This window comes from Podarcis raffonei, chromosome 5 (assembly GCF_027172205.1).
Source record: "Podarcis raffonei isolate rPodRaf1 chromosome 5, rPodRaf1.pri, whole genome shotgun sequence".
NCBI classification, from domain to species: domain Eukaryota; kingdom Metazoa; phylum Chordata; class Lepidosauria; order Squamata; family Lacertidae; genus Podarcis; species Podarcis raffonei.
Window position 1 is genome coordinate 28,621,564 of NC_070606.1, and position 13,334 is coordinate 28,634,897.

Genomic DNA, 13,334 nt, shown 5'->3' on the forward strand with positions numbered 1-13,334 from the left:
CATGTTCTAGAAAATACTTAATTGACCATAGAAAACTTTCCAAATGTGGTGAATTATTTGGGAAATACAGGTGACTTTTGTGGAACCAACCTCATGTCTGAAATCTTTTATGGTGTTTGGTTGGGTTTTGTATGTGTTTTTTGCATTGGCCTACTCCACACGTCACAGTAAGCCAAACTATAAATCTTGGCTATGGCTTGTGGTTAGTGAGCAGAGAGCTTAACTAAGAGCCCAGATTCAAACAGCATGCTAACTAAACTTTCCCTTAGCTCAGTGCTGTGTTGGGAGTAAAAAGGTTTGGGGAGAGGCAAAAGCATTTGCAAGTTTCTCTCCAGGAGCCCACATATTCACACAGTTCAAGTAAGTCATAGTTTGGCATACCGTACTGTGATGTGCAAACCAAGCAATTGAATGTCTTGAGTTGAGCCCATTAATTTAAGACTTTAAGAGGTCAAATGTCTTGAGTTGTATTTTGTGTCACTTTTCTTGCGATTGATTTATTAGCATTGTCTCATTGATATTTCACTGATATTGACACAATGGGATGGCACAAACAAAGTTCTAAAGGTAAAATCATGAGGGTTTTGTCATTAATTTTTGCATTGCTCAGTCTTTGGTGTCTTGTGGTGTGGCTAGTACTTCAGTTATTTGTAATATGATGAACTGGTATCACATTATACAGAGGTGTTGGTTAAAAAGCTGATTTTTGATGTTTGACAGCTTTGTGACCTCCATAAAATGTTATGGGACTTTCTCAGGTTTCCATTGTTGTGGAGTGCATAAAAGCTCAAAGATCCTGCTATGCAGATGCCCTACTTTTGTTGAATTTTGCAAACTCTTTATCAGCCGTATTCAATTTGCCCTTCATGAACTATGGGCATAAACAATTCAACATCCTGTAAGTGGAGTATCTTCTGCACGTGAAGCAGTGTGCCAGAGGACCATTAAAAACAACCACAAAACTAATATTGTTCTTATGGTATGTGAACTGCGCCCCACCCTCTGTTAACATGAAGAGATACCTGCTTTCACATAGCTCTCTGCATCTTTTACTGGGAGACCTTTCTCAATGTGCCACCTACCACTGAGCGTGAAATTGGTTACGTCTTGGAGCTGGTTCTTATTGGTGGAAGTCTCATGATTGTGGAACCTCCCTTTCCTCTATGAAGACTGCCTAGCTAACATTTTGTTGTTCTTTCAGGAGGCTTATGGGAACATGTTAGAAACATTGTAATTGATTGGTTTAATTGTGGTTTTCTTGCAGATTTGTATTTGTTTTATTCTTATTTAATTGTTGTTTTAAATGCAGTATGTTGTAACCTTCTTTGAGTTCACCTAGTAACAAAGAGTTAGGACAGAAACCACATGAATGAATGAATTGCATCATTCATTAGCCTCCTTAAGATTTTTGAACTTGGGCTGATGGCATCCTTGAATGAATCATGAAATTATATTTAGTTCTGGACCAGCAATGCTATCATTCTCGGACACATGGCTATCTATGCATGGCTTATGCATAACACTGAGAGGGGTGGTGCTGTAATTCCACAGGGAAGGAGCAGTTTGAGCCCCACTCTTCCATGCGGAGAGCCTGTGGTGTTAACTGGGCTCTCCATAGCATTGTACAGAGCCCCTCCCAATGCCAACATGAATATCCCCTGTGCCTTTCCTCCCCCTGCTGCAAAAGATCCTCCTGTCCACAGAATTGGCTGACAATACTGAATAGACCCCCAGTTGAGCATATTACTGGAGCCCAGCAGATGAAATGGGAAGCAAATGACAGCAAAGACTTAAAAAGCCATCGCATATGGTCCTTGCTGAATTTTGGCTACACATCCTGCATATTCCCTGCTCAGATTCTAAATGTCATATTTAAAGCTGTCATGGAGCAAAACACACACACACACACACACACACACACACACAACCCATGAAGCTATTAGGACTCCAGTTTCATTCAGCTTGTTTACCTTTATCTGTGAGCGAATAATTGTGTGAACTTTATTACCTAGCATACAAAGGCATTTGGTTTGGTTTCAATAGGTCTGAATATATCTAAGCTGGCGCAGCCTATTAAGTACTATAACTGAATTACAGAGCTGTATTTTATTCTCCTGCAGCTCAAGTGTGGCGCTTGGGGATCGCAGGCTCTCGTAAGACAAATTTGTTGCACTTACCGATGAGCTTTCCTCTTCCAATGATGTCCTTGGGTTATGCCTTCAGGAATACAATATGGAATAGATTGAGTTAGGGAGAAATCATTTGTGGAAGAGTGAAAGTTCCTGTTTTTATCTCCAAGGGAGAAACTAGATAACTTGTTCGCCACAAAGGGCCATGAGGGAAATGGGAGTGTGAAGGCTGTAGGTAATTTACATATTTAATTGTATGGAATTTATTTTATGTATTTTTATCAGGTGATTTGTCAGGTTCCAATTTATCAGGTGGCTCTCAACATTTAAGGATGGAAGTAAACATTAATATACTTATACCTTTCATGATTCTGACAGGCGCATGACTCAAGTTTCAAGAGCATGTTGCCACTGCTTTTACAAATGTCTTTATTCTGAAATTATTCTCCCGAGATGCAGGAGAATCGAGCCACGCTCCACAAGGGGGCAGTCGACCTTGTGCACAGCTCACAGTTAATGCATTCTGCAAAAGGGCTGCAAAGGTCTCAGGCGAAGTTTGGGCAGACTTGTAAAGAGTTTTATTGCGCAGAGTCATTTCTTCAGTCTTATGTACAAAGTCAGGTCAATGCTTACCTAGCCAAGTTATTGGTTATTCTGGCTGGCCTCCGCCAGTCTCTTTACTAACCCTGGTGACCTGAAATTGTGCCAGGGGCTGCATGGATGCAAGGCAGATGCTGTGCCAGTGAGCTATGCCCTCTCACAACAAACTATGCCATGGCAAAGGTCTTTTTATGGTCCCCAACCATTTTCCCTTGGAAGTGATTTCAGTGGGACATCCCAGTAAAAATGTGCTTACGGCTGCAGCCTTAAATTTCCTAAACACCCTTGCCAGCCACCCTTCTAAATATATGTGGAAGAGTTCAAAAGACAGGGGGGCATATAGATCTCTACTTCAAAGTAGCTGCATAAAGGTTACGTGCACACTCAGCGAACGCCATATGTAGTGAAAGATAATAAAGAGGAGATTGAGATCTGGCAGCTATCAGCAAGATACACTGAGCCGAGTGCTGTATAGAAAATGTGGCCAAGAAGAGGCCGTCTTAATTTCCATGGTACGTGCCTTGGTCCAGCGCTTTGTGCCTTCCAGCTACCACATAACCCAAATAGCCCAAACCATGCAAATCCCTATTGACGTGATTCCAAGAAGACTGAATAAGAACTCTGGGAGACATGCTGATCATTGATGATGTAAACTGTGGATATGTGCAGAACTTTTACTAGGCATAATCTAAGCCAGAACCAATCTCTTTCCTGGCTCCCCAAAATCGACGTTATTCATTGGTCACAGTGGCAATTTCCTATTGTATTTCCCACGGTGGTAAATTTCTGCAAATGAGGCTTGCCCCTGGAAATACAATCAGAGTCATTTGTCATTTTGTTAAGGAATGGCCACATCCAAAAATATGCAGCCTGAGTCAATGCATGCTTACTTAGGAGAAAGTCCAGCATAAGTAAATGGAATTGACTGCCAAGTATTTCACGTAAAATGGGTGCACTGGAGGAGTCTGTTGGCTATTTGATGTCCTTGAACAAATTGACATCACTGCTATTAAGGAATGAACATGATATTTTCATACATTTTGTTTCAGTTATTACCTCATTTATCATACAGAACACGTTGCCTTGACATTAATTTTCTTTCATTTAGTTATTTCCCACCTTGATTTACTGGGTATATTTAAGCTGTCCATGTATATTGATGTTTTTATTGAACTGTATGAAAAATAAGACTGGACATAGATGGAGGGAGTTGTACTTTTAAGTTTCCTGATCAAGGGATCCAAATCTTTTGTTTTGTTTTCTGGAGATGGAGCAGTATGTAAATCTTAGTTGCAAAAACTGTATTTTATTTTTTTGGTCTACAATTAAAAACACATGTGATGGAATATGAACTTCAAATGAGAAATACTTTCCAGGTAATGAAATTGGTAAACCCGACTCTGCATGCCAGAAAGACAGTGTGCGTTGTGTGGAGGTGGGTTATTTGATAAGAGATTAGAAGGTGTTTTGTGTTTCATGGGTTACACCACTGATTTTTTTTTTAAAAAAAATGCCTTTCCCCACAAAACTAGCACATGTAAAATGCTATTCCTAATACTGGACCATCTAAAAAGAGTAATAAGGATATATTTTTAAATACATGAAAGGGAGTGTGTTTAATTACAGCTTTGCACTTCAATCCAACATGTGTATCAAATTATATCACACTGGTTTCAGTTGTACTGACCTTGTGTAAACAGGTTTGGGCTGGGGTGCTAAACATGGGAGACATATTTTCAAATCCTCACTCTAAAATGAAGGATCGTGAGGGCAGCACCTCCCTTTTTTGAATGGGAATAACAGTGACCTTCTTCACAGCTTTAATAAGCTCCAAACAGATCGATAAACTGCTCACTAGAGTTACCAGTTTGAAATCTCATGCTAGAGCTTCACAGATCTCAGGTTTTGGTCAGAGCTTATACTGGGCTGGGGAGAAAGACTCCCAGTTTGTGTGAATATACATGGATACGTATGGGCTGAGATTAAATCATTTACTTACAACAAACTATCTGACAACATTTATATAAACCAATCCTTGAATATATTTTTCAGTGAGGCTAATTGGGTCCCTCCTGAACTGATGTATGCCCCCCAAAAGAATCTCTCAGTTTCAAAGGCCTTTAGTAGTATCTGCACATACATTTTTTTTAAAAAAGTTATTTTCCATAATCATGAGGACTAGAAATTTCCTTTCAAAATAAATCTAAAGACATTATTTTTGCCGTTTGCGTCATGAATGCAGTCATGCAGATTTCTGTTTCCTTTATACTCTGACCTTAATTAATATACCCTGCTCCCTGTCCAATTTTAACAAGAGCAGTTCATGCCTCACCCCAAGACATTGAAACTGAATACTTTGTTTATGGAAACACTGCTCCAGTTCTGAGCATATGAGGGACGTTTTCCTGCTACGTTATGTAGTCATCAAAGGTCTCTTTTACATAGCAACCATTTTTAAAAGTATATCCAAAATGGATCATGCAACTCTTATCTTCTCTAACAAGAGTGTTTTATTACATGCAATCACCCCAAGTGGTTGAATTACAAAACCATTACAAAGCAGCATGGCTAGCTAATAAATTTATTTTAAAAAAAACTGATATCAGCAATGCATAATGGAGGCTTGACATTCAGTTAGTTTCATTTTATGGAAGGTTTGTATACAAAAGAAAACCCAGAATTGTGTCACTTGTCTCCCAAATAAATAAATAAACCTTGCCAGAATTGACATTCTATTCTATTTCCTTTGCTTGGTAGCCCAGTAAACCTAAATCAGGTTGGGCAAAGAGTGTTCGTCACCGGACCTATTGTCACAAATATTCCAAATAGAGTGGCCGGATTGTTTGGGGGCAGTGTTAGAAACTGAGATATGAAAGCTAGGAGCTAAACAGCACCTTAAACCTAGGTTATAGGCACACTTTTTATAACAAGAATATAAAGCTGAAAATGAATGAGCTGCGGCTAAAATTTTACGTTCATTTTTGAGGCCACCGAGAGTGAAACGCTACCTTTCCAGAAGGCCAGCTGAGAGGCAGAACCTATCAGCTTGCCTGACGCTGCAGTGATCTCTTGGAAGTTAATCTGAAATTTTAGGCACAGTACTGTGCCCAGAACTCAAAAACTCCTAATGTTTATGAAATTCCCTGTTGTAAAACGCACCCCGTCTGTTCAGTGACACTGTGTCCTTGGTCACGCAAATACATGTATCCCACCCAAACATCTTTCTTAAGATCTTGAGCCGAGTCATGACACGTGCTAACATAGGAGCCAACTCCTAGAGGCCAATATCCCTTCAGCCCCCCTAAAAAAAACCAAGACACACATTTGAGAGGGTCAGTCCCCCCCCCCCCAGTTTATAGGCATTGCCATTCAAATGGAGTGTGTGTGCCGAGTCTTATGATCAATTATGTGGGGTGGGGCTTATCTGCCCTCTGCCTAATATTTTATTCAAGTTTGCATGCTATTATTAAGGGGAGGGAAACAGCAATAGAGCACAGACTCCACCCTGGGTGAAAATCAAGGGTTTGTAATATTTACTACGGGGACGCGGGTGGCGCTGTGGGTAAAAGCCTCAGCGCCTAGGGCTTGCCGATCGAAAGGTCGGCGGTTCGAATCCCCGTGGCGGGGTGCGCTCCCGTTGCTCGGTCCCAGCGCCTGCCAACCTAGCAGTTCGAAAGCACGTCGAAGTGCAAGTAGATAAATAGGGACCGCTTTCTAGCGGGAAGGTAAACGGCGTTTCCGTGTGCGGCTCTGGCTCGCCAGAGCAGCGATGTCACGCTGGCCACGTGACCCGGAAGTGTCTCCGGACAGCGCTGGCCCCTGGCCTCTTAAGTGAGATGGGCGCACAACCCCAGAGTCTGTCAAGACTGGCCCGTACGGGCAGGGGTACCTTTACCTTTTTAATATTTACTACAAAATATAAAAGTGGTTAATAGGTATCTACCGCTATACATGTGGCAGAGAGACAGACCCCACCTTGTCTGGACTTGACAGCTCACTTGAACAATTCTATGGAGACAGGCGGACGAAATGACTGTACAGTGGTACCTCGGATTAAGTACTTAATTTGTTCCGGAGGTCCGTACTTAACCTGAAACTGTTCTTAACCTGAAGTACCACTTTAGCTAATGGGGCCTCCTGTTGCTGCCGTGCCGCTGGAGCACGATTTCTGCTCTCATCCTCAAGCAAAGTTCTTAACCTGAAGCACTATTTCTGGGTTAGCGGAGTCTTTAACCTGAAGCGTATGTAACCTGAAGCGTATGTAACCCGAGGTACCACTGTATAAGGAAGGGGTAAGCAGCACTAGGGATCCAGCAGGCTGCAATGGAGACCTAGATACAAGATACTAGATGCAATGGAGACTGTCATCTGGAAGCGAGTCTTTGGCTATTGGCTGTCCAGCTGGCATAGGCTTCCCGACCATTACCTTTTTCAGTGCCTCTGGCGGGACGTCTTTGTCAACCCGTGGGTAGGAAAAATCCATGCCAAACTTCTGAGCATCGGAATTTCCCCAGCGGACTCCTTAAAGATGAATTTACGCTCAGCCAAAAGCCTTATTGAGCAAAGATTAGCGGACATTGAAAATCAACACAACCTCGCCAGGGGTGGGGGTGTCTGCTCCCCCAGGTACCACGGAATAACCCCACCACTTGGCCTTCCATCATACATGTCATCTCTTTCATCAGTACCACACCGACTTGCATTTATTCGGGCAAGGTTCAATGTCCTTCCATCGAACCAGCTGAGCCACAGATTTTCCAAGGGTTTGGTGTCTCCGCTATGCGTGTGTGACGGGGAAACTGTTGAATCTCTTACACATATAATGTTCAACTGTCCCCTACATAGCATAGCCAGGGCTAAATTCCTGGGTCCTGCTTTACTGCGCTTGGTTGGCAGGCCTGTTGAGTCACACGCCGCACTGCTTTTGCAGGATACAGATCCTTCTGTAACTCTGCAGGTGGCGAGATTCCTGAATGCGGTTATCTCACACTCAAAAACCACCAGAAAACAACAACAACATCAAAACTAATCGGACTGTTATGATGAGAGTGCATGTCGGATTTCGTCTTCAGTTTTCCTTTTTCTGAGATCTGTCCCTTGGAGCTCTCCTGGCCCCAAGCTGTCATTTGGCTCTGCTCAATGACCCACCCTTGCATCGTGGTGTTCACCTTCTGTTGTCGGATAGATCGGTTTTTATGTCTCTGTGTTTTTATGTTTGTACATATTTTATGGGCTAATAGCCGTAAATAAATTAAAGTAAAGTAAAGACCTAGATACAACAGGGCAGACTCAAAAAGCAAATGGCATGAGGTTGGGCCAGGAAACCACAGAGCAGTAACTTAAAGGAGAGAAGACACGGCTTCATGTTCTCTTTAGGTTCTTGACTTGTCCAAAGAATTAACCAAACACAGAGTGGAGGCAAGAATGAGAGGCAAAGGAAGTAGGGAAATCGAGATGCAACAGTTTGGAAATATTGTACCTAAAACACAGAGAAAGAGCTTTAATGTTGTTGTTGGCCATCTGAGAAAGAGAGGGCGTGATGGAGCAGAAGGGGGTCATCTCTTAAATGGGAATGAAAGCTGGAGCAGGCAGTTTTCAAGATCTAATCTGGCATCTCCTCTTTTCTTCCAGGTAAAATGTGAGGCTAAATTGCCTTTGCACAAAACAAAAAATAACAACAGCAACTGTAAAAAGGGCTCAAGCGAGGATAAATCAAAGGTTTCTGTAGGTGAAGAATGCAGAGCGGATGAACAGGCATTCCTTGTGGCACTTTATAAATATATGAAAGAAAGAAAAACACCAATTGAACGAATACCCTACCTTGGTTTTAAGCAGAGTAAGTAGAATTTTCATTGCATTTTTGGTTTGACATTTTAGAACAGTTTGGCTTCTGGGGTTGATCGGCTTGATAAGGTGGGACAACTTTGTGGACAGATATGGCCCTCTTTAGTTCTCTGTCTCTTCTTTTGCATTGTACATTTACTATAAAACTAATTGTCAGGATCCAGAGCTTTATAGGCATTGAGATTTCCCCTCCCGCCCTTTGAGTAGAAACCCCACCACCAATGCCATAAAGCAAATGACTTTTAAAAGTCTTCTCAGTTTTCAAAGTGGTTTGCCGTGTGGATTTGGGAGGTGTGGGGGGACGATGCTATTTGAGAAACAGTATCCCAAAGCTCCCATAGGCACAACGAGTAGATCTTTGTATGTCAGCCAGTAAAAACCTTAAAAAGGAAAACACATACGTACATACATGCACACTGGGACATTTGAAACGAGAGTTGTTGTCCTAGTGTTTATATCCACCAATACATTTTTCCATCCCCCTATCTTGCAGTTTCTCTTCGTTTTGGGCAACCGCTGGTGGAAATTTATAGTTTTAAAATACACTGCTTGCAATCAGAACCTGGCATGTTTAAAAAGGTTCCTACTCTCCCTCTCCTTTTGATAAATACTGCAGCTAATGTCTTCCCTTGAATTAATAATACAACATACTTTTATTGTACCCAGATGTTCCTTCGGGGGGGGGGGAATCCCACAGATATAAAAGGAAGGCATCTAAAGGTGGCCAGAAAGTAGGTGAAGGAGGTCACAGAGTATAAAAATAGACAGGATCTGTTTAAAGACATCATAGCACAATGCTAAGGATTGGTTTGGAAAGAGCACTTTTTGAGTCAGTGCTTATAAAAGCAACAATTGATAGAGAACATGCAACTGTAATTAAATTTTGCATAAACATTCTATAGCATGGAAGAATGAACATCGCAAACGATGAAAGGTGTGCTTTTAATAGCCTATAAGGTATCTAAATTATTATAAAGGGAGGAATGCCTTACATGGAAATATGACTTTCTCAAACCTATCTTCCCAGATTAAATGTGTATGTTATTTTGATGAAGAATGTCAAACCTCTATGTTTTACATAACAATTTACATACCTAATAGCAATTGACACTGATTGCAACAGACCTCTAGCAGTCATTATAAACTTATATAACTCCAAAATGATTACAATGTTTGCCTGAAAAACCGGCTGCTTGAAATAGAAGTAAAATTAATGTACTATGAACAGCTTTGTTGCATTATGCATTTGATTCCGATTAAATCAAGGCCCGAGCAAAGCTCTTGATAGCTCAGGGAGAGTGCAAGGTTCAGTGAAGCTTTTTATTTAGAACATTTTGAGATGTAGTGTGTGTGTGTAATGTTAATTCCCCCCTCCTTATTTGTCACTAACAAAGAGGCACATTTTTAAAAGCAGGTATTTATTGGGTCTCAATTTCCCAGCGTTGCCATGAGATCATTCTGCAACATGTAGCTGAGATAAACTGGCTTGTTTGATATTCAGCAATGTGCCTCATGTTTCCTCAGAGCAAGATTACTCAGGAGTAACTGAGCTGCTCATATAATGGCCAGGAGTACTCGCTGTGTTTGTCTACCTTGACATGTGTAAACACATGAGTAGGAAGAACCAGTTTAAATAATATAATTCCTCTGTTGCTGAATAAGTACAGTGAATGTTCTTTGCTGTGCTGTGTGGTTCAATAATGAGTACTACTCCCTGGGGAACACCCATAATTTATGTAATATTTTGGAGGCAATTCATACAGCACCATTATGAGAAGCTCTTTGATGGGGTAAAGGGAGCAAAAAAAAATGCAGTCAAACCTATTTTACTGCATTCTGTAGTTCTCTCATTACAGAGGATTCTAAAAGTGCTTGGCCCCTTTCCCCCTTTAAACTTAAAAGGAAACCTTTATTAAAAGAGACAATTGGATTAAAGTGCAGGTATACGGACAATTTAAAAATAAGTCATGATCATATAGGGAGGTATAATCACATCAAAGTATATTTATTTATGTCTATCTCTCTAGCTAAGCTCTTTGACATGAGTTCAGTAGCCAACAAATGGCATCCACTTCATATGGAATGAGGGAATTTGCACCCTTCCTTAGCTCAAATGTTAAAGATATTCATTTTTGCCAGCTCTGTAGTGGACCAAGCTTTAGTTAGGCATTCTGAAATGTCCACAAGCATCGGTATTTTGGATGCTTGAGGGCGTTTGTGCCAGCATAAACCAAAATTCTGCAAACCATCCCATCTAACCATGTCAGTCAAATTTGATCCATTAGAGACTTAGTTCGGCATCAATCAACAACAGGGATGGTTTGAAACAACCAGTGCAGAGACAGCTGTGCATTTTATGCTAGTTGCAAAATAGAGATGATAGCAGGAAACAGGCAACACACTCCTGATGGCAGATGGTATGTACAAGACACCCATGCCTGGGATCTGGACCATGGGACTATAAATGTTCCCACCAGTGGAAGTTCCCCATAGGGCTTCCCCTACTTTCAAGAGTTTCATAGACAAGTGCAGGGGCAGCATGACTTTGCAAGGAACACACCTGGCTATTGGGGTGGCACTGTGGGTTAAACCACAGAGCCTAGGACTTGCTGATCAGAACGTTGGCGGTTTGAATCCCCGCAACGGGGTGAGCTCCCGTTGCTCAATCCCAGCTCCTGCCAACCTTGCAGTTCGAAAGCACGTCAGAGTGCAAGTAGATAAATAGGTACCACTCCGGCGGGGTGGTAAACAGCATTTCCGTGCGCTGCTCTGGTTCTCCAGAAGCGGCTTAGTCCTGCTGGCCACATGACCCGGAAGCTGTATGCCGGCTCCCTCAGCTAATATAGCGAAATGAGCGCCACAACCCCAGAGTCGGCCACAACTGGACCTAATGGTCAGGGGTCCCTTTACCTTTAACACTTTTGGGAGGTCCACGTAAGACAGTGCATGATCTGTGAGATGTGCACCAAGACCTCTTGAGGTGGTTTAGACTCTGAGAAAGCTGGGGTGCACTTGTATGGGAGATACGGTCGCTCTGGGTGCATCTTGATATTCCTCACCCTGCAGGCTACATTCATGACGAAATGAGCTGCTCCACTTGTAGAAGCTTGTTTCCTCATGTGGAAGAGGATCTCTGGATCCCAGCCAAGGTCTCTTATCTGAGTGGCAGTAAATACTTGTTTAATCAAGGACTGCTTTGTGTATGCACTCCAGTTTCCTGCTACATTAACTAAATGACATTTTAAAAATAATGCTCTTTCTAATAACTATGTTAGTTTTATATAGGAACATATAATGCAAAGCTTATTTCGTGTGTTTTATTTTTTATGCTGTTTGTTTTATATCCTGGAAGTGAATTTAAGCTCAGTAAAAAAAATTCTTTTATATCTGTAACTGTATCTCAGAGAAATGTTTTCCCTTGTGATTTTAAGAAAGGAATGGTATATGTGCAAAAGCCAATGTTTACTCTTTGAATTATGTAAATGTCATTTGCAGATTGTTTGTGTTTCTCCCCCCCCAAAAAAAAACCTTTTTGTGTGCGTAGATGTGATTGTTATCTTCTTGCTTCACTGTGAAAGAAAAACTGTTTGATTTGCATTTCTTTGAAAAAAGTTGGTTAATGCAATGCTTATCTAAATACTTATTGTCCCTCTAACAGTTAACCTTTGGACTATGTTTCAAGCTGCTCAAAAACTGGGAGGATATGAAACAGTAAGTGTTTAAGTAACTTAAATGGGAAAAAAATGTGTAATCTAGCTTTCCCCTGTTTGGGGTGGTGTTTCTTTTTCTCAGACACACACACACACACACAGGAAATAACAATGTAGTACACACACACACACACACACACACACACACACACACACACAGTGGGGTTATTGGGTCCTTTTTTAGAAAAAGCCCCAATTAGTTCCAGGTTTGGCAAAACTGTAAACTTGTTGAAGAAGAAAAAAAAAAACACTTCTTGAGTGGAAAACATGTGTAACTCTTCCCTGTCAAGGAAATTGGTTGGGTCTGTAATTTTTTCCCATGTTGAGAAAGGGCTATTCTTGTACAACAAGCCAAGATTGCATAAAATGAAATTTCACTTGGCATAGTCCCTGACATCTGTTCATGTTGGAATATGGGAAATGTATTAAATGCTTTCAAAAGTAATCAGCGTTGTCCATTAAGGAATAGCTTGGTGCAGTATCTTTCTTTACTGTGAATAGTAAAAGATCTTTATTAGACAAGGGTCAGTGCCACATAAACAGGAAGTTATCCAAAGTATAAAGGCAAGGGGGGAGGGAAGCGGAATACTCTGACACTTTTTATCAACTAACCATATCTGACATGGCCACTTTATTTTTAGCTCACAGGGAAATTTGATGGTTGCGGATTTTACAGCATGTATTCCAAACCAATAAAACGTTGGAGCAACAAACTGCGATTAAGATCTTGAAATGAGAAGAAAGAGCTGCTTTAATATGGCATATAAAGATGGCATCTGCAATAAAGCCCATTTGACATAAGACGATCGTCATTGGGAATATTTCCCCAGCCCATAATGCTCAGATTAGGTTGTGCATTTCCTGCCACAGTTGAATGCAAAAAACATATTTAAATAGCTAGCTAGCTAGATATATTTATTTGTTTTGCTTTGTTCACTGAGTATAAATCTGGGCTGCATCTAGTCCATAATGAAGTAACAGAGAACACAAAAGCTGAAATTAATTTAAGCTGAAATGTAATCACTCTGGTATTTGTCCCATAGAACAAAGC

General features: G+C 41.2%; 1 protein-coding gene across 3 annotated transcripts in view; it reads left to right on the plus strand.

Annotated features, from left to right (window-relative positions):
* ARID5B (AT-rich interaction domain 5B) overlaps nucleotides 1-13,334 on the plus strand; it is a 179,790-nt gene that overhangs the window by 125,606 nt on the left and 40,850 nt on the right. For 2 of the 3 annotated variants that reach the window (XM_053388362.1, XM_053388364.1), the window contains 2 exons: nucleotides 8,361-8,565; nucleotides 12,232-12,284. In XM_053388362.1, coding sequence (XP_053244337.1) covers nucleotides 8,361-8,565; nucleotides 12,232-12,284 — 258 coding nt within the window. The remainder of the gene's footprint in view (nucleotides 1-8,360; nucleotides 8,566-12,231; nucleotides 12,285-13,334) is intronic. The other variant, XM_053388363.1, reaches the window with a different exon arrangement.